This window comes from Ambystoma mexicanum, chromosome 11 (genome assembly GCF_040938575.1).
Source record: "Ambystoma mexicanum isolate Mex_15411 chromosome 11, UKY_AmexF1_1, whole genome shotgun sequence".
NCBI lineage: Eukaryota > Metazoa > Chordata > Amphibia > Caudata > Ambystomatidae > Ambystoma > Ambystoma mexicanum.
The window spans coordinates 956,349,121-956,371,176 of record NC_090934.1 but is presented as its reverse complement, the minus strand read 5'-3'; the positions used below and the strand labels follow the sequence as shown (position 1 = coordinate 956,371,176).

The 22,056-nt window shown below is 43.7% G+C and overlaps 1 protein-coding gene across 10 annotated transcripts in view; it reads right to left on the bottom strand.

Moving 5' to 3' along the window:
* PPP6R3 (protein phosphatase 6 regulatory subunit 3) overlaps nucleotides 1–22,056 on the bottom strand; it is a 2,530,957-nt gene that overhangs the window by 1,259,059 nt on the left and 1,249,842 nt on the right. For all 10 annotated transcript variants that reach the window (XM_069624114.1, XM_069624109.1, XM_069624112.1 and 7 more), the window contains one exon: nucleotides 6,236–6,379. In XM_069624114.1, coding sequence (XP_069480215.1) covers nucleotides 6,236–6,379 — 144 coding nt within the window. The remainder of the gene's footprint in view (nucleotides 1–6,235; nucleotides 6,380–22,056) is intronic.

Below are 22,056 nucleotides of genomic sequence, written 5' to 3'. Positions count from 1 at the left end.
AAATTTGATCTTTTAGAAAAGCGAGGGTTAAGATTTCAGGTTACATTGGTAAATTGGGTGAGACCCCTTTGAAATTGGTTGAGTGTACGATATTTAGGTTCCAACATCTTTGCCTACCCTGGCTCTAAAGCATTAATCAAATCTATCTTACATAAGGCAAAATTGCTAGAAGCGCAGGTGGTCAAGATTGATCAAAAGGTTGGTAAATATTCTTTGAATCCCGCCCTGATATTCTATGAGAGGAAAATCATACCTAAATTAATCTATGGCCTGGAATTGCTTCCTGAGAGAGTGAGCGATACATTGAATCACATGGAGGGTCGCATTTGGAGAAATAACTGATGAGGGACTTTTTTGTTGACACCTTCAGAGATAGTACCTCACGACCTATTACAAATTGGTGCTTTTGGTTATAGATGATGGATATTTAGATCAATCGTTGCATCGCAGTAAGCTTCTACGGAGACACAGAGACCCTCCACTCCGTTTGTTCAAAATAGTATTGTTTGGGTGAGCTTACACTTGTCGGTGCGCCACAGAGTTAGGAAATGAAAACATCTTGCGATAGTATTTGAAATTCCTTTAATTGAAGGTTTTTAGTGTTGTAGCCTTTATGGATGACACGTATTTCGGCAAAGATAAATTGCCTTTTTCAAATCCAGCCATTTCCGTGAATACCAGCATAATGCAAGAAAATAGTAAGTCATGGGTTCAATCCCACCTCATACGGATGTGTCCTCCATGTGCCGAGTGATCCGCGTTGAGTGTGCTGGCATTCGGAGAAGACTGTTGGGTATGTCGAATGCGATGCCGATCTCTGCAATCAGGTTTGAATTGGGTATTGTATCAATGTGGGCACGGGTACAGTGGGCTTGTATATCTCAGTACTCAAAAATTAAAACGGGAGTGCCAAACACATTGTATCATCTAATGGATAGAAACCTGGATCTTTCGCGTACATTGATCTCTCTAAGGGATCGATCAGAGGACACATTGGAAAAGATTGGGATGTCAACTGAGACTTTGATCTGTAATCCTATGTCTGTAAAGCGTGCATTATTCAACTTCGATTGGTGTGAAACTGTAGACACATTTCATTCTTATCCTTCACTATTACATTTGAATCACGAACATAGAGCCCGTGGTTCCCCCACAAAGGTTATTTTACAATTTCCGGACAGACTATACCGAGGTATTGTCCTTAAGCGCTAGATGGAATGTCCTTCCCACTAGAGACATCTTGGTCAGAAGAGGGCTGATCTCGGCGGACCTTGCTAGATGCAGGTTCTACCTGGCCAATGAGGAGTCCTTAAAACATCTTGTTATGGAGTGTGTGACACTACATCCACTTAGGGTTAAATACCTGGAACCTTTAGATGCCAACTCCATTACATATGAAGAGGAGTGGGCATGGAAAAGATGCCTGAACATTCAAACCATTCATGAGAGCTTTGCTCTATCCGGATTTATGAAAAGCTTACATTTATAATATAGAGCAAACTTTGTTATTCTTCCTGGTGTGGGAAACGATTTATGTAATGTAATGTTTGAGTACAATGAGTATTGTATTTAATATTTCTGTTTTTTTCTTGTAATGTTTATCTCTATTTTGTTTGTACTGATGGTAGAGATGTTTTGGAACATGTTTCCTCTTTTTAAAAATGTTTATATGCTTGTCTTGATGTTTTGTAAAGGTGTGAATAAACCGTATGCAAAGAAAAAAAAGAGAAAAAAAAAGCCTACCTTGTCTTGACGTGGGGTCCTGGCTACTAACTCTTAAGATGTGCTGGAAGAGAAGCATGAAAGATCTCCCTTCAGCGCGAACGACTATTCTTCAGTGCCCTGTGACCGAGAGTGCTGCAGGCTGCGCACGCGCCCCATCAGTGTTCAGGCCCCAGGCACTCAAGACAGAGCACATGGGGGGGGGGGGGGGGGGGGGGGGGTCAGGGGGAGGGTCCGAGTGCGGGAACAAGCGTTTGCAAGAGACACATCACGTGAATCCTCCGTCAGCCGACATACGCCAGGGGTTGCGAGGCACCGAAGGAAGATGAAGATTGAAAAGAAGAAAAACGGGGCGCAAGCCGAAAGTTACAGGTGCGACACCGTTGTGTGGAAAAGGGGACCGAGATGAGGCACCGAAGGGCAGGGCCTTGGTGGGGGTGTGTCCTCGGGGGCGCTGCTGGGTCACCGAAAGGGGACGAGACGTATGAATAGCAGGAGCGTGAGAGACTTTGCTTTATTGGCATCTTCCCCGGGAAGTGTCCTTAAAGGATCTCGACCTCTGGATGCAAGAAGCAGATGAAAATGTTTTTCAGGCCGCATTTAGAGCAGGCCCTAAAGAGGCTTTTCCTTATGAGTCTGCCATAGTGGGTGTAGACCCAAGCTTGGGCCTGCGGCCTCATACGGTCTGGAGATCAGATGATGGACTGGATCTTGTCCGGCAACAGGTCCCCGCCACCGCTAGTCGCACAGTGAATGAAGAATGAAAAAATGGGAGAGGATTTCTCAAAACAATAAGAAAAGTAATTGATATTTCGAGTATCGAAATAAGAGGACTTCAACATGAAAACGTGTGGGAAAAATCTGAAGATGGCCACCAGGGATGGAGCTTAGGAGGATGAATGTCATTGGCTGGGGAAGTATGATCCGAAATGACAGGAATAGGCTATAGACGCGATGAGCAGTTTTTAGCTTTAAAGCAAAGCTGCTTTAATATTACAGGAGATTCCCAGAATGACTGAATATTCATGAGCATGTGAATCCATGCAAGACCCCCATGATGGAGATACAGTGACTGGCTTAATCCCAATGTCAAAATGCGGTCCCACTACGGAAGGTAAGCACCCAACGTAAACTAAGAAGGGGGTGAGGAGAACTAAGGAACCATAAAAACAAGCAAGCAGGTAAGCCCCGTTTGGGCATGCACAATAATGCGCAGTGGCTTAATGACAAAACCCAAACCCTAGTATTTGTGGAAAGTTGTAGAACTGGTGGTCAGCATCCAACACATATGGTAGCATTTGGGAGCAAAAAGGTAAATTTTGCCAGAAGGAAAAATAAGTTAATCCCTAAACCCTATAACACTACTCCACATTAATTCTAGACCCACCAGCATTAAAATGAATGCCAAGTCAGATATAATAATACAATTTAGCCATAGAGAGGATGAAACAATTGTGAACCATAGCCAAAGGCATCCAAGAATTAAGTGTTACCCATTTCATAAATTTCAAGGGAAATAGTTACAATATCACTCAGATTAGTTACGTTAACCATAGAAGAAATATAATACAGGACTTGAAAAATGTATTAAAAATCACTACAGTTAAAAATATAAAACTTTGTCCAGAGCACACTGGACCCCTTGTGGACTCCTGAAAAATGTCCAGGTGCAGAGAAGTATATCAATTAATTTTAAGAGAGTTCCAGAGTATGTTCACAATTCCACTGGAATTAACTGTTTCCCCAACTCTCTCCTTCTCCGTCCCCACTCTATGGTCTTTAGGTCTAGACTGTCTTGTTCCTTCCGATCTTTAATTTCCTTCTAGGTCCCCACCCGTCCTCTTCGCTCCCAGTCCTCCTAGAACATAAAAACGACATCAGAACATTGATGGTAATATACAATGATTTCAATCCCCTTTACAGTTCCATTTAATATATGGTAATTAAATCTACAACTTCTGAAGCTTACCACACACAATGTACAATATAACCTCTATTTCTAAATAACACAAGATTACCATATGTATCACTGAAGTGCCCAGGCTACCAATGGGATTTCAGCTTTCAGCAGGTGGAATAATGCTGGACGATATTTTAAGAGGTCTAAGCCAGTTAACACCGGTACAAAGGTTTTTGACCCGATATGGGCATATATTACAGGCAGAAAAAAAAAACAATTATCAAATGTCTCCTGTAAAACTGATTGTCGATTCTGCTAAAGCAAGAGATCCTTTATAATAGTGAAGACAAAGTAAAGCATGCTTAGTAAAATGGTCATTGTTTATGTGGATTAATTTACTATAAGACCATTGATCTCATTACGATTTGAGGTTTGACAGGAATTAACAATTTAGACCCTCAAACTAAAATCACTGAACTGGAGGCTTCCAGCCCTTTAAGACAAGGTAGCAATACCCTTGAGATGGAAAAGGATGCAGAAGTTACTCAAACATCAATAATCAAAATGACACAGGTAGTTGGCAAAAGGATAACTGTTAATATCAATCATCTAAAACAGTGAGTATAACAGACATTAACAGACGTCTCAGCGTAAGATCTCTCAATGCATCTTTAAAAAAAAAAGCATTCTTTTATAGCAAGAAATCGTCATAGGTGATGGCAACCTACGTATTACTAACGTCTTCCTACGTGGCAACCTACAAAAACCTAGTGAAGGATAGGACTGGAGGGAACATATAATTATACGATACATACTCGTCTAAGAGTGAAGAAAAGTGATAGGTTTCTTAGCATCAGGTCGGGCGACTAAGACCTCCCCTTAAACAGGTCACTATGAACGTCACTAAATACACAACGTCCCATAGGCTACACAAATTATAGGACCCTTTATCATGCGGCCCCCTACCATTGGTTGGAACTCTAACCTCCGTCAGTACTTTTCCCCCTACGTTAGCAGCACGCAGACTGGGCTACCAGGAGCGAGTATTCAACCATAGCTTCCCACCAATTACCATATTCATCTATCATCAAATCAGTGGCCTGCTGTTAATTAGGGCTTTTAAATTGTCCTTGGGAGTGTTCTTTGCTCTGGAGAATTCAAAGGAGTGAAGGCACACTCTGCCCTCATGCGAAGGTGTGACCATCTTGTTCGTCAAAATTCATCCTTCCACGTGACTGAAGACCACAAAATCGAGCATCTGGTGCATTAAAATACTATTTTCTAATAAACCTCCGATTTCTTCCTAGTTTTTGTCCATGCCACCTAAACAGGAGTTTAGTTCTTTCACACGATTTGTATCCAATGTCTGCTCACCCCAGCCTGATATGGCCTTGGCTCATCCAGTCTCGCCTTTCTGAAATTCACTACGTAATTCACTTGTTTTCTAACTGCGACACACTGGAAAATAAGCCTTCCTTTTTTAGCCCAGCTCTGCAATACTACATAGTGGAAACATCATGTTATATTATATATTTATTTTGGCGCATGCTGCAATCTATTCACTTCATCTGCTTGCGTTTCTTTGCATCTGTACACGTGTAAAATGACTTGACATCTTCATCAGTTCTTTAGCATAAGTTTCTTCATCTTGATCCCAAGATGCCACTCATCTTTGATACTTTCTTGATGCCTCGTAGAATATCTGCATCCTCTAGTCTGCATCTCTTCTATGTGTGTCAGCATTCTTCTTTGCCATTCATTGGTCCTGCTTCTTCTGGGATTTCATTCAAATGACCATCGTACTGTCTTGTATGCAGGTATGGTTTTCTCATTGGGAAGCTTGCTTCCAGGAATCTCCTTGGTATCAGTATTTTCACTGGTACCGCACGTGTCTCACACTCTGGTTCCCAACATAAAGGAAATATGGGCAAAGTGTTTGAGGTGGGGGTACTTGGCTCCTTCTCTACATCACCTTTGACGTTCACTATGAGTAAATACAGATTGTATTTGTTCAATAATTGAATAGGTACTTTACTGAAGAAAAGTACCATGTTCACAATGAAATTGAAGTCATGAATTATATGCCCTTTATAAATGCAAACAAACCTCAGACAATATAAGCAAACTTTTAAACATCTCCAAAAATCAGAACAGTGTGTTCTTGCTTAAATAAATGAGTACATTGGTCAAAATGATTTGGAATAAATGCTGTGAATATACAACTAAGTGGTAAAGTGAGAATGTGGTGTGCTGTGTTTTTAAAGTCCAGACATGAGCCTCTTTCAACAGGAACTCTGTAAAAGAAGATACTGTGAGACGTGATCCTACATTTGTACCGCGTTTTTCTCTTATAGTAAAATCAAAATTTCCCCAAATGTGTCACAAAATGTTTAGATAAGAAAAGCTTTAATACATTAAATTCTTTATCATTCAACAGTGTTTAGTGACGTATACATTTGCAAAATACTGTTTGAAAAAGTTCCTACTGTTGTCTCAATGGGAGCCCTGTATAAGTGAGCCAATGTCTTGTTTGGCATGTGCTCATTAGGAGTATGGCCAAAGAATCAAGTGTGCAAAAAACGAAAACAGACTGCAATGAGAATAGTCACTTACATGTGCTAGCAAAAGATTTCCTCCAATGGTTTCCTCGTTGATAGTATCTTCTTTGAAATCAAAAGGACTTGTGAGAATCAATGCAATGCATATCTCTACTTGAGTATGTAAAAAATTATTCCATATGTATTTAAAAAACAAATCCTGTTGGATAAAAGTAAGGCTGTCAGCTATGTCTGATACATTGCAATAATGGCAAGACAATACCTACAACATAAAACGGTTCTTTAATAGTTGTATATTGATAGTATTTTCTTTATGGTCTTCCCTAGGGAGTAAACTGAAAAAATGTTTTTCTAGAAATGTTTTCAAACTGATGGTGTTCACCGCAACAGGCCCGTAAAGCAATGCACTTATGTCAATTTGAGCTCTACAATATGCCACTCTTTTGTGCAGTCTGTTATTTTGCAATTTCCAATGCAAATATGAACAATTCTACTATGTTTCCAAATGTACATCAGGAGGTGTGAGTTGCATATGCATCAAGCAGTTACCTAACCACAAAACTAATTTTCCAGGCAGACAACTGGATTCTTTTGCAGCACAATCCGTATAAGCTTTATTTTTGCTTTACTTATGAAGCTGCATGCCATTACAAAACTATCCAGCAAAATAAACATTCAATAAACTCTAATAGCAACTGCCTACTAAGATAGAATTAGAAGACATTAGTACCAGGTGACATTTCATTTTTACAACAAAAGATGCATAAAGAAAAATATACAAAGACTCAGCATGAGCGTGATCATGCTCAAGGTATTTTAAGAGTTTCGAGTTGGAGTATGCTTGTAATTCATTACATTGTTTACAGTTTCAAAAACAAAGCAAACTCAAGGGAGTTATACATTTACCTATTTTGTGGTGCTCATATAGAGGTTTACGCCATTGACTTTTCTAATAAATAAAAAGATGACACATAACTGAAGTAATTAGTGCAAACTTCAGCAACAGCCTAGAAAATAAGATGACCAGGTAACTGAGAAGAACGAAAATCCAACAACCTATGTGAAATTAAGTCATCAGAACATATACAACATACTGACCCCCATCACCATATTATAGGAGGGACGGGTAAATCCACTTTATAGGACAAACGGTGGAAGCTGACGCAGTAATGAAGGACAACATCGAATTTAGCAATCACAAAATACAGACCAACGTGTGAGTGTACCATTTATAATCCATTTATTTTGTTTCCTCCACATTGACTAGCATGCATTCCAACAAGATGGCATTGCAACACCAAGTGTACAGATAACCTGGCAGTTGTATCCCTGTGCCTTACTGCTACAATAGATTAAATCCAGGTTGCAGAACAATTAAAGTCAAAACACTCTTTCCAGAGAATCCGGATGCACAGACCGCCTTTTCACCTGCTACTTTGCCGCGATGTAGTATTTAAAATGGGGCAGTAGCATCACAGTGCATGCTGGCAGAAGTGATGAAAAGGCACCTAGGAGTCTAATGCAGACCGCCTGGTCCAATGCCGCTTCAAAAGCATTATGTTTGAAAGACAACATTTCTGGCCAAGCACCGTCCAATTGACATTTCCAGCAAGGCTATGTGGCCTTAGGACTTCATCACTTATAATAATTCCGGCCCTTCTTCAACATGGCCAATGGGGTGCAGTGAGTTGCACAGAGGCGTCCACATGCCTACTTCACAGCGCCGGATTGGCTGTCCCATCGGACATCTCCACAAAAGCCTGGGAGCTGGCAGGCAAACGCCGCTCTTCCCCCTTCCCCCTCAAAAAGCCACCAAGGGCAGAGACTACCCTGTCTGGCAAAGTCCGGAGCTGGAGGGAGTACCCTCCTCTTGATACTGCAACATCTTCCAGCTACCAGGCCCCAGCATAGCCTAATAAGTGTCGCCTCCTTCTGCAGACATCCCAGGAGGGCTGCACATGCTCTCCCCCGGTGCCTGATGGTCTCCCTGATCTATGCCTTGCCTCCCCGCAGCAGCACGGGACCACTGCCTCTTCTCTGTGCTGGCACACGCAGTAGCTTCTCCTCCCCTCCCTCATTGCCGCCCTGTTCCCGCCTGATCCTCCACAGCTAGGAGTATTGATTTCTATTGGCCCTCTGCTGTTACCCAGTGTTTCCGACTCCACCTCAATGTGGATCTTCCTACATCAAATAAATGCTCTCCTGACCTAGCATGCCGTTCCCACCTGCAACGCTGTCTCTCTCCCACTTGAACTTCCCCCAGGCCTCCTATGCCGTAACTCCATTTCAGCCTTTTCACATCTTGATGCTGTTCAAGGTGTTCTGCAATCTCTGAATGCCGGAGAGTGTCTTTTTTTTTTTTTAAAGGAAACCGAGGATCTTACCTTATGTTGCTTGTTGACCATTTTTATTCCTGTTTCTCTTTTTCTATATATGCCACACTAGAACTTCATGTTGCCTTTTCACACAAAATCGCATCTAGCTGTTCTGACCTCTGCTGGCCCTACCTAAGTTGCCCCATGTTTTACATGTCTGTTGGAAAATCGAATCTAGCTACTTTGATCTGTGTATGTTCTAAATCAGTTTGCTGCATGCCAATGTTGGCATTTTTAACTGTACCTTACTAGTAACCGTGTTGATCTATGTTCCCCTGGTTGCACCAAATATCGTGCTCATTTCACCTTGATGGGTGGGGCCAAGCCTGATTTGCATATGATCTTTCCCCTTCTATAATGGCTTGGCAGGCAAAGAACGATGGTCTGGAGGGTTGCCCCGAGCAATGCCAGTGGTTAAGATTCAGTCTAAACCTTCTAGCCATCACCTCTTTGTTTTTGCTTTGTCACCCCGAGTGGGACGGGTATGCCCAGATGTGGGTCCCGTGCCTGCTGGGCCTAGAGACCCAAGCTACTCCTCACTGATGAGCCTCAACAAGGGTGAAACATGTTTGGGCATACTTGTGGTCTCGTGCAGAAGGGATATGACCTAGCAGTTCGGGCTGGACTTCCCCTTTTGGGGTGGGGCCAAGCCTGATTTGCATATGGTCTTTCCCCTTCTGTAATGGCTTGGCAGGCGAAGAATGATGGTCTGGAGGGTTGCCCCGAGCAATGCCAGTGGTTAAGATTCAGTCTAAACCTTCTAGCCATCACCTCTTTGTTTTTGCCTCATTTCACCTTGATGCCTTGAATTCTCCAAATTTTTACATAGAGCGCCAGGGGACCACTCCGGTGGTAATAGTGCGCGGTACAAATGTTCTTTAACATTAACATATTTCTAAGTCGAATCTAGTTGTTATAAGCTCTGCAGGCTTTACTTATAAGTTGTGGGTTCATTGAACAATTTGTTGACTGTGCTTAACTGCTGATTTTTTCCTGCTTTCTTGGAAAGCCAAATCGGTGTGTATTTAAAACCTGCTACCCTGTGTAACTGCTGGCATTTCTCATGTATGCCTAAACCTCAGTTCTGGGTTTTTTAAGTCTGCTACACTTGTCCAAATTGTTTTTAAAGTGCCTCCTTCATCTTATCCCGCTTGGCCAATAGGCCGCCTGGTGAGTTCTTCTTGCACTGTGCAGTTCTCCTCTCCCTCCCCTGGTCAAGACCTACAATAATACCGTCCTATAGAGTTTACTTGCAAAATACTGAAGACCAGAGTCTTGCCCCTCGCCCCCCACTTACAGTGCTCTTAATCTCCCCCATCTATTCTAACTGCTACTCTATTACCTTTCCTCCCTCTCTTTCGAAGCCTGGAAAGAAGAAGTTCAAGGAGGGTGTCCTGTTCTCAAATCCAGGTCTGCCCATTGCAATGCTCTCTCCAAGCAGACAATTACTGACATTCTCTTTGTCGTTCCGTCTCCAGACCTATGGACTCCCCATATGGTTTCCGTCCTCTCCCTCACCCATTAATGGTACAAACAGATGGGAAGTGCTCTTGGCACACTTCCATCATATGGGTGCATCATCAAGGTCTACTTGAATGACACTATCACTCGTTCTCCCTTCCTTCCTTCCTTCCCCACTCCAGTGGCGGTATCACGTCCCTTAGCACCCCCCCCCCCACCCCTTTGGGAAAGCTTTGACTGTGGCAAGCAGCTTCACTTAGCTACCCTCAATTCCTGCTCCGCTGTCAAGCACTCCTCTGACATCTGTCACGTCTTTAAAGACTGAACTTGACGTCCTCGTGCTCACGGAGACGTGGTTCAATCCTAGCTCTGTCACTGCTTTTGAAACTCTTCTTCCTGAGGACTACATGATCCTCTCCAAATCCAGGCCTAACTGGCCAGGAGGCAGAGTGGCTCTTGTCTTCCCTGAATGGATCCATACCTCTATCATACCTATCCAATCCAGTGATCAAAGTGAGGGGGAGCGGATGAGAGCGGTGCTCCTCCACTTTTTTTTGGTCTCTTACCATTCCTATACTTTTATTTTAAAAAGAAATCGCTCCAGAGTGCTCCTTTTTAAATTAAAAGTATAGGTACGGCTGCGTTGAAGGAAGTCAATGGATCACAGGACAGGTGCACTGCACGCAGGCTTCTACTGCAGTAAACTGGATGGCAGACTGGAAGGCAGGCAGAGCCTTGGACCACGGCTGTGCATTGAGCACCAGTGCTGTTAATTTCTGCACGTGCCTTCAGTATGCGCAAGCGTGGGCCAAGCAGTGCAGTGACCAGCCAGGCTCTCGAGTCTTGTTGGACTCTAGGCATTTTGTTTTTACCTCCTGCTGCCGCTGCCATCAGGTAGGTAATGAGGTGAACCGAGGAGTGGTCCGAGGTGAAGAGGGTCGGGAGAGAGGGACAGTTCAGTGCCGTCCCTCTCTCCCCCACCATTAGCAGGCATATTCTGCAGGGCAGGCTGGGATGAATGCGGGCGGAAGCCAGGTCAGGGCAGCCAAGTGACCAGTGGGGTTCGGGAGAGAGGGAAGGTTCAATACCATCCCTTTCTCCCAACCCAAACATTTAATTACTGCATGGAATGCGGGCGGCCTCGGATTGTCCGAGGTCGGGGACTGAGAGGGACGGTTCAGTTGACTATTCAGTCTACTAAACCGTCCTTCTCTCCCAGCCTCAAGCAATAAGGCTCAGTGGCACCCGAACGTAATCATAATTAAAACGACATATTTGCACCTCTACCACATCCTGCCTTATGGGTCTGACAAGCTTTGATCCATTTTCAGAACACAACAACCAACACATTCTGCAGGCCTGCCACATACCACATCTGAAAAGAAATTGCGCTGGAGTTGTGCAAATGGTGCCATATGCTGCCAGGGTATGCCCCTTGCTCCACGATTCACTGATTTCCTTACATTTTACCGTTTCAAATCTAACACTTTCTGGCAGACTAACTGTTCTGCTATCATATGTGAAAACCTGGAGCATCTCTCAGTGCTGTGCCGTGCAGCATTAGTGCATTATTGGAGCACTTTGTTGGAAACCACTAACTGGTCCTCCTTCACACAATCCCCAATGTGTATTGCTCTAAAGAGGGAACATCCTGCTCTGCTCCATACATTCTTTCCTTCACTTGGAGCCTGCTCCTGTATGTCCGTTAACTGTTCGAGTGCATCATATGGTGGATTTTCACACTACACTTGCTTGTGTTGCATCATTTTCTCTGCTAAGGGAAAGGCCTATCCCTTTCACAGTTTGGTTACTGGCTCCAATCCCTTTCCAGATCCCACCTCTGGAGGATTGCAGTGCAGCACTACACTTTATTATTGCTATTTCCTTAGGTAGCATTATTGATCCTAGTTGGCATTTACAAACTGGCCCCACTGCTGCTCTCAGAAAACCTCTCCAATTCCCCAGGCCTTCAATTATTATGTACTACCTCAAATACATAGCGGGAAAGTGTAGACATTTTAACCCGCCTGTCTTTTGCTATAGTACATGCGTGTTGTAACTAGTTCAGACACTTTTGCTGATAAGACCTTTGGCAATTGTCCATGTGCTATTGCTTCAAATGTGGTGCACAATTTAATTTGCTTATTTCATTCGTCATACATGACCCATTCTGAATTTTGGAACAGCATTTCTTGTAAATCTTTCTCCAGTTTAGTAATTGTCAGAATACAGACATGTTCCTCCCCAACTACCACACATGGCAGTAATTGGGTGCATATTTGCATTGAGGCAGAGAATGCGGGCGGGAGGACAGGGGACCGTGCGTAACTGACCATCACTCAGCCTGCCTTGTATTGCCCTGTGCAGACTGAGGCAGAGCAATACAATTCCTTTCTCTCATTTGGTGGTGCCAATAACGAGGGCACTAAAAAGCTGAAGACAGGCCCTCGCCTCGTTACTGGCACCAACAATGTTCTAGTTGCTCTTGACTTTGCAAGTCAAAAGAACAATTTATAATATCAGCCTGGCTGTCTTTCATTGCTCTATGCCCATTTCCCAGAGTCAGACTCGGTCACCCTGAGACACAAAGGCTGCAAGCCTGGCTCTGCAGCCAGTGCCTTAAGGAACTTTGTCATCAGCAGCAAAGCCTTATGCTTGATGGTCAATTTCCAAATGCAAGACCACCAGTCGCCTTGCAAATCTGTGACTGACAGTTAAAGTGATCAACACAAAGCACCCTTTGAAAATGTGTCTTCACACCAATAATGTCTAATAGTTTGATATGCTAAAAAGTCAAGTTTGCTTCAATGTCCTTAGTCGAATTTTCTTAAAACCACACTTAATACACTGGAGGTTTGTGACGAATCCCCCAACCTAAGTGAGTTTATGACACAACTTATTTTATTGTGAGTGTGTCTTAAAGCGCTGAAAATAAAGTGGGTAAATAGATTGCCTTTCCGTTCAGGATGTTGAAAATAAAAAGGTACACTGATATTATTTTGTCCCAACATGCCGCAATAAGGATTTACATGTTTTCATGATGATTTACTATGCAATTTGAGTATTTTGCAAGTAAACTCTATAGGACGGTATTATTGTAGGTCTTGACACCAAAAACTTAAATATTTGTTCCAAGTAAAGCATGGAAGAAGGTGGCCGTGACCAAATTGCAGAGTGGGTTAAAATCCCTGCTTCACAGTTTAACATAAGTGTGTGATCCTGGGCATATAATGTAATCTCACAATGAGCTCAACTGCAAAAATGTTAGTGCGTATAAGTGATTACATTTGCACCCTTACAATAGGACAGTTTTAATAAATGTAGGGACACATTGGTGTACCCTGGTGCTCCTCTGCTGGTGGCACCAATACTGTCAACTAGAATTGCATTATTGCTGCACTGGCCCTCCCTGTCTCGTATCACTTAATTTGACAGGTAGACAGTCTCACCAGCCAGCCAGTGCACCAGAGATTCTAGTATAGCGGACTAACTGTGGTTGAACCAACATTATATATTCCCCCCTATTGCTCCCAGCCACTGAAGTTGCTTGTTCCATCCAGAGTACTGCCCCACACTCTGTTATGCTTTGATATTAATTCTTTCATTGCACACCATCTGCCACCTTTAGGATCTGCAAGAAGTGGGTGTTTTCAGACTTAAAGGAGAGTGTTAACTGATTGCAACATTGAAGCTGCACTAGAATAGTCTCATTGCAAGGAATAATGAAGTTAGATGCACCTACACAAGTAGGTTTGCCACTCCTCTAGCGTCTCTGAAGTTAGTGCATCTTCCATCATTTGAAGGGTTACCCCCGCCCCCAAGTTTTAGTCTAGTTGCACCCCTATAGCACTCTTACACAACCTGTCTAAATGGACAGCAGCCTACAAAACTGAGCTCTTGCCTAAATAATGAAAGAACACAATTGAAAATCGATGCATGTTGTGATGTGCTGATGTGAGTCTCAACATGTAAGCAGAATACACTGCATGGTGCCCATTGCTGCAGGGCAGCCCATTACTTAGGAGCTACCCCCAACTGGAAGCTATTGGGTCCCATCTTTTATCTAGAACTTCTTGTTACTTTATTGGGGACATGCACAGTCGAAAGTAATTTGCTTGTACAATTTAGATATAGGATTTCAGCTGATGCTCATTTCATTTATTTGTTTTTTTGTAACGCACTACATGCATTGTGTTGCTTCAGAGTGGATTGCTAGGAGAAGGGGGAGTTTCTGGGGTTGATTCTTTGTGAGATAATGTAATGGATGGGCGATGCAATCTTAATAGGTCAAAGGAGGTTAATGTGGCGACTGCAGAGATTATCAAAGGATAGCCTCCAAATATGACAAGCACACCCTTTTATCCTTCTAAAGTTAACACAAATTAGTACTTTTGAATACAGGAATATTAATGTCATCCATTACTGCAGCATCTGGAAACACCTAGGTTTGAACAGTCTATAAAAAAGCAGTATTATTTTTGTTACCTAAAAACGTAATTCTTTTCAAGTTGATAAGCTTTGGAAGCAGTGATTTGTGGGTATTTCACTAGTTTCCTACCCAATCCCACAAATGCAGAAAAACAAAATTCAGTGGAGGGAAATATTTGTAGTAGCACAGTGGTGGAGTTCCAAAATAAAATGCATTGAGCTGTAACAGGGACAGCGTTGGTGCCTTTCAAGAGTTCTGTCTTAAGTGGGCCCCCAGCAACAGCCCCCATGTTGCCGGTCATCAGTTTTGTAACACTGCAATATATTAATTTTGCTATTTTTGTTCTGGCACTTAAAATGAGCGCATGCCTGCTGGTGTGAATGTGGATGAATATGTGTTTGCATGGCAGGCTGAGGTTTAAGGCGGTATTGGTGCACTGAAATGCTTTCTCAGGTGGTATGGCGAGCAAAGCAAATAAGATGAACATTCTTAAATGCAGTAACATTTATGCATTCAGATGAAACATTTATTCTGAATTGAATTTTATACTGGCACAAAGCCAATATAAGTGATCTTACGTGGCAAATCTGGAAAGGTTTTCTTACTATGGCATGGCATTTTGAACTGCGTTGAGAGGGCAAAGCCATCATGAAGTGTATTCATAATATGGGTGGTGTCGGCATTTGTAATTTGTTCTTCCAGCATGGACATGTTGTATTACTGTGGCATGCAATCTTAAACTAACGTTAAGGGAAAAGCCAACATGATGAGCGTTTTCTATGTGGCCTCACCAGCCAACACGGTGCAGCCAGTCGGGACATGTTTCAATTGCCATTATGGACATGTTTTCCTATAGTACCTTTACTGGAAATATGGTCAAAGCAAACACTAGTACATTCTTACTAGTAAGTACTAGCATATATTGGTTTAACCAGCATTGACATGTATGGGCGCACTCAGCATTAAATAACTTTTTTTACAATGGCAGAAAATTGCATTGTAGTGGGAAAAGGCATCATGAAAATGTGTTGGGAAATGCTCCTGTGCACTGCTGGTGACTCTGCATCAAATTGATTTGTCATTACTTACTGTAGAAATCTGTTTGTAAACACAATCCATAGGGCCACTACTATTTTTCCCCCACTTCGACCACTGATCCAATCCTACTGCTCTCCTTTGAATGTCTTGTCTGCAAGCTTTGCATCTCTCCTATTCTTTCTATCTCATTTGCCACTATCTACAGGACCCCTGGGCCAGTCTCTCTTTCTATACGAATGGGGCGACATCACCTCTTCTCTCCTGAATACTACCTCTAAGCTTCTCTTCTTTGGAGACTTCAATATCCATCTCGACTCTCCTGATGCAACCTTACCTTGCCGCAACTAATCCTAGTCCATAGTCCCGTTTCCTCCATACTTGTGGGCGTCCCCGAAACTGGGGACAGTACTGGATCCTTGGGCAGCGAAAAGTTGTGCTTCCCCTTTAAATTTAGTATAGTATGCAGGGGCATGGGGACACCCTCAACCCCTACCCGAGGCCCCACACTCCGACACCTCACCTCAGTCCACTTCTACTTTATTTGGTTTGGTTAAAACATTTCAACCTTTTCAAAACAATTACATTGTTCCATTATAACTACACAATTCATTACATTCCACTTACATTCAAATTAAAAACACTTTTCAAGAACAATTAAAACTATGCTAAGATTCTAAAACGTTTCATCCTTTTCAATATAGTACATTTTAAGTTCACAAAAGTTTCAGATTATTTAAAAATAATACAGCAGCTATAGTGATATATGTTCTGCACTAAACATCCTAGCCCGCATTTCAGCTCGCGAGAGTAGTTTAAAAATACCAAAAAAGTATAAAAAATATCCTTCCTAAATTGGAACAGAGCCAGACATTCGGTAAACACTTGCTCTAGAGATTCACTCACCAAGACATCACTACAAAAGCGGCATATATTATTTTGTTCATGGTCCTTTGACCTTATTGCCAGAACTGTCTTACTTTGAAACATCTGGATTCTCTAAAAATAGTTGTTACATAATATCATATTTAGACATTACTGATTCACAGTGACCTTTCCAGAGGCTAAAAAAATTAGTGCCCAGAACTGATAGCGCCTGCTATTATTGGGATAATAGTATTTTATGATCTGCTTGTAATAGGCATTTCCCGTATAAGGACAGTGTCTGCCAATCTACCACTGTTTGCAGTGATAAGCCAAGCTCGTACCCGAGCACCTGAATTGGTGTGCTCCCTGCACAGATTTCCAGAATTTTCCCTAAAGATAATCCCAGTTTGGTTGATCGGATGGCTTTTTAGAGTGCGCACCATAGGTGACAACCGGAATTACTTTTTGGACATAGAAAATCAACATTCGTTTACATGAAAATTCACAGTATTCCCGATATATATGACTTTTGATTGAAATGTTAAATTCAGCATCTTATTTAACACATCATTTTTGAATCTTGTTTCTCCCAAAGTGGTGTTAATATTTACTCCCAAGTATTTATATTCTTGAACTTCCAACTTATTTCCAACCCACCATTTATGCTTTATTAATTGTGGGTTTTTCTGTATTTGGGAATACTAAGATGTTTGACTTAGTGGTATTAATTGAAAGTTGAATTTTCGGTGCATAATCTCCTAGAGCTACCAGCTGCCTCTGCACCCCTATTGGTGTTTGGTCAACGACCACTAGGTCATCGGCAAAGAGTAGGTGTGAGATATGTTACCTATCTTTGGGGGGAATGAACATGTAGATTCTAGAGCTTTACCTATATCATGGATATGGTTAAAAAGTATCGCCGCAAGGGCACAGCCTTGTTTTAGGCCCCTAGCGGTTGGTATCTCTTCCGTCAACATCCCCTCTTGGTTGAGTCTAACTCTAACTGAAGTCTAGGTATGTAGCTGTTGTATCAAGTATAAGAGGACTGTTGGACAATTTGCATACTTCAGTTTTTGCCACAATACATTTCTAGATATTAGGTAAAATGCCTGCCTGAAGTCGAGGAACGCTAAATAGATCTTCTGGTTGTAGTTCAGAGCCTGGCACTTTAATGCTGATAATGTTATCAGGTTTACAGCTGTACCCAAGCCGGATACAAAGCCTGACTGAGAAAAGTCCATTACACCCATATTGTTCAGCCATTCCGTCAGTTTGCCAGGATAAACCGAGCAAATATCTTTCCTGTCAAGGAGGGCAATAGGTCGATAGTTGGTAGGATCGTTCCTATTGCCCTTCTTGAACAGTGGGATGAGGACTTAAGTCCACCATGAAGGAGGTATAACACCCGTCAAAACCATCTTCCGAAAGATCAAGCAAAGAATCCTTTCCCATTTTTCAGGGTACATTTTGAACGCAAGATTTGTTAGCCCATCTGGGCATGGGGCCCTCAATGAGCTAAATCGCTTGATTAGTTTGGCACCGTCATTATGGTCGAAAGTGATTGTACTCAAGTTTACATCATCCTTTGCCAACAAATCAACATTTTTTGAGAACGCCTTAAAAAAAAAGTGGGTTCTCCAGGTAGTTTCATTGACGGTGTTCAAGATAGTAGAAGCAGTGGCATCGGAGGGGATTTCAGCAACCTCCATATTTCAGAGCTGGATTTAGTGATTAGAGCCTTCAGCATTTCTTCACCTACTGCTAGTTAAATCGCTCTCTATCGTAACGTAGATTGTTCTTAAACCTAGTCCGCAAGTTAATTATCAGCTTGGTCATATGGTCTGGTCTGATATGCATAATCTTTCTTACAGCTCGTTTTTTAAGTTCTGAAAAATTGGGTTGTATCGAGATTTGCGTTTTATCTGAACGCAACCTCCCTTTTTTTTTTAATTTGCTCAAACACCTGCAGGGCATCTATATCACGACGCTGTTGATTTTGATCAGGGCTCTACATATCATCAGTCAGGAGTTCATTCAACTTCAACAAATTGAATGGAGACCATTTGACTCTATTCTGCTCCTTGTAGTTCTATAGGATAATTATAAAACTAACTCTTTTTATTGAAAACTAATGACCATGAGATCTCTATCCTATTGTGGCTGCTAGCTATAGTGGGTGTATTACAAAATCTTTCACTCTAGGCAACGCCTGTTCAGATACAAAGGCATAATCAAGGCTTGCTCTTGACCATGTAGGTCTTGGCGGAGTGTCACTCTGTCGAACCATTTAGCATTTTAAACTGTCCCATCTTCATTAAGTCTAGCCATGATTTAGCCCGGGTTGATAGACTGGAATTTATAACGCCAATACATTTCAGATTTAGATCTCTTACAATCAGTCCACTTAACACATTGGCTGCTTAAATACCTGGCTACAGTGAAAATATTAACCCCTGGCCTACCAGCAGGGGAAGGTGGGTGGCACGTATGGAGGAAAAGTGACTAGGAGTACTCTAGTCACTACAGTGAGCAACTTTAATTACTCATAAGTCCCATCCCCTTTCCTCCAACCTTGAGGGTGATTCCACCAAACAAGACATTAAAGTTACTCATCGTAGTGACTAGAGTACTCGCAGTCCTTAGACCCCTTTCCTCCATCCTTGTGGGTGTCCCCAAAATGGGGACGGTACCAGAACCTTTCACATTGAAAAATTGAGCTTTCCCTTTAAATTTAGTATAGGGTGGGGCCTCTGGCATGGAAAAGCCCCACCAAGGCTCCGCGCCTCAACTCAGTCCCCTTTGAACACATTGGATGCTTAGATACCTGGCCACGCTTATTACATATTAGCCATTGGCATACTAGCGGGGGAAGGTGGGTGGGACGCATGGCGGAAAGGAGACTAAGGACTAGGAGTATTCTAGTCACAATGGTGAGTAACTTTAATTACTCAAACTTCCCGTCCCCTTTCCTCCATTCTTGTGGGCTATTCCACCGAACAAGAACATAGGGTGGAGCTGTGATAACCTGACTCATATCTAGGACGAAGCAAAAAGGGTCTTCAGAACCACCTGACCAAACTCTGCATCGCGCCTGGCACTGGTGTCCAGTGAGTAGTACTTACAGAAGGTCAACAGTGACCCAAGTTGCACCTTGGTGTTGACATCCCAAGAAGCAGGTTTCTGAAATGCCTAGGCTCTGATCGCATTGGCATGAATCCCCTCAGGAACAGGTCTGCCCATGGTTGTGAACACCGCCGAAATGGCCTGAACCATCCAATTGGTGATAGAAGCCTTGGAAGCCTAAGAGCCAGGGAGGAGCCCCCAAAGGTTATGAACAACCCCTCTGACTTCCTGAAGGATTTCGTCCAAATGAGAAAAAACTGCAGGACCCTCTTGGGGGGTCCAAGGAATGCAGGGCTCTCTGACTGGCAAAAGAGCAATGGCAGGCAGATCTCTTGATTCAGATCAAATGGAGAGACCACTTTGGGCAAGAAGTTTGGGTGGGTGAGCAATATGAGTGTCTGTGAAAATTGGTAAAGGGCTTGCAAGAGGGCAATGCCTGCCGCTCACTAACCCTTTGCGCCAAGGTGAGAGTCACCAGTAAAACCGTCTTCATTGTCACCAAGCGGATGTCCACAGAGGACATTGGCTCAAAAGCCTTGTGCTGCAAAGCTGCAAGAACCACATTGAAGTCTCAAACTGGGTGCAGCCTATGCACTGGCGGAAAAAGCCTCAACAACCCCTTAAGGTGGGCCTTAACCACCGGGTCGGCTGCAGAAACCACTTGCTCAGGGGAATTCTTGTATGCCACAATGGCCGCCAAATAAGTGCGGCAAGTATCACCAGAAATCCAGAACGAGCCAGGTGCGCTGACAAAGCCAGTACATCATACAGAGGACAGGTGGCAGGATCCAGACTCTTGTCATGAGCCATAAGGCAGAACCTAGCTTGTTTACTGTTATGCTGGGACCAAGTCAAAGTCCTCCTGGCCTGCTGAATGTCCCAGTTGTCATCCAAAAATTGAGCACGCTGAAGCCTCAGCTGGTCAGGAACCAGGCCACGAGCACCAGCTTAGCCGGGTCCGGATGTCCCGCTGACCTGCTGCGTCAGGAATCCACTCTGGAGGTGGACAGGACCCTGGGAGCACAACTTCAGCAAATCCGAAAGCCAAGGTTTCAAAGGCCAGTGAAGGGCAATCAGAATGAAGCTGCAACACACCAAAGCCCGGAACTTGCAGAGGGTTTGTTGGAGTAGAGGGATGGGTGGAAATGCCTAACACCTGCGGCTGTGTCAACGGATCTGGAAGGCATCTCCCAGAGACCTCCCAAACTCACCTTGCCCATGAAGCACACTGGGGGCACTTGGAATTCAGAGGGGATTCAAACAAATCCTGGTCTGTGAACCCCAACAGTGGAACAAGGAGTTGCTGTGCAACTTCCACTCGTAGGTGTTGAACCCCAAGCGGCTCAGCTGCTTCGCTGTGTCCCAGATCGATACCACTTCCATGCAGAGGAGGGAGGAACGGGTGCCACCCTGCTTGTTCAGGTAAAACATTGTCGTGGAGCTGTCTGTCCTGACCAGAACCGCTTTGTCTCTGATAAGAGGCAAAAAAAGCTTTGAGCGCTAGAACCACTGCCCTGAGCTCGAGTACATTGATATGAAGGAGGGCTTCCGCCCTGGACAATGTGCCATGAATCAAGTAGTACTCCAGAGTAGCCCCCAGGCCCAAAGCGAGGAACCCGACATCACCACAGAGTGGGTGCCGGCAGGGCAGAGGGGGCTCCCACTGCCACATTGAAGTCCATAAGCCACCAGTGCAGCTCTAGGAGGCGGGACAGGGGAACTGAGACCCTGTCTGACTGCGAGCCACATTCCTGGTCTCAATTGCCTGTCAAATGGAGCTGGAGGCGCCTCATCTTGAGGTTGGCGTGGCGAACAGTGAGCATGCAAAACGCCTTCTGGAACGCCATGGCAAAACACCATGAGTTCCAGAAGGAGATGGAAGGAGCAGGAACCACCATGCGAGGTGGTCGAGTTGGCCAGAAAGTGCCCAATCACTTTGCAGAGGGAGAGGAGCCCTTCAGACATGGGGCACACCCGCTGAACGGCCATGCCCCATCGCACTACAAGGAACCCCAGATCCTGGGAGGGAGTCAACTGCAACTTCGTCTGGTTGAAGGAAAACCCCAGCTGGTGAAGAATATCCACCAGTATTTGGCAGGAGTGAATCACCCACTCAAGCAAAAATCCTGGAGTAGTAGCCAATGCCCCCTACCTGACTGAGGAACCTGCTCCACCGCCTGCATCTCTAGAAGAGAGTATTTCACGTAAAAGAGCTGGTGACCCTATCGAAAGCAGAGGAGGAAAGGAAGGTAGAGGGAAGGAAGAGGAAGAATGAAGCACATGTAGACTATAGAAAGGACTCTTGAAATAACATTCCCATCTGTCCTGGAAGAGCCAGCAGCCCCCTACAGGTGAGCTTTAGTTCCCTGATCGTTACGTCATTGCTTTATAGCATCTGATGCATGAGCGGAGGAGGGGGAGCGGAAAAAAAAAACACGCAAAGTCTCTGCTGTTTCTTCCTGTGGTCTCTGGGGGACCTGTCAGACCTCTGTGCACCATAGTCTCGAAAACCGCTTGAAACCAGTGAAATCGCAGGTTTGAAGTCAGTCCTTCCTGGGGACTGAGAGAAGGACCTCTGCCCTGGTT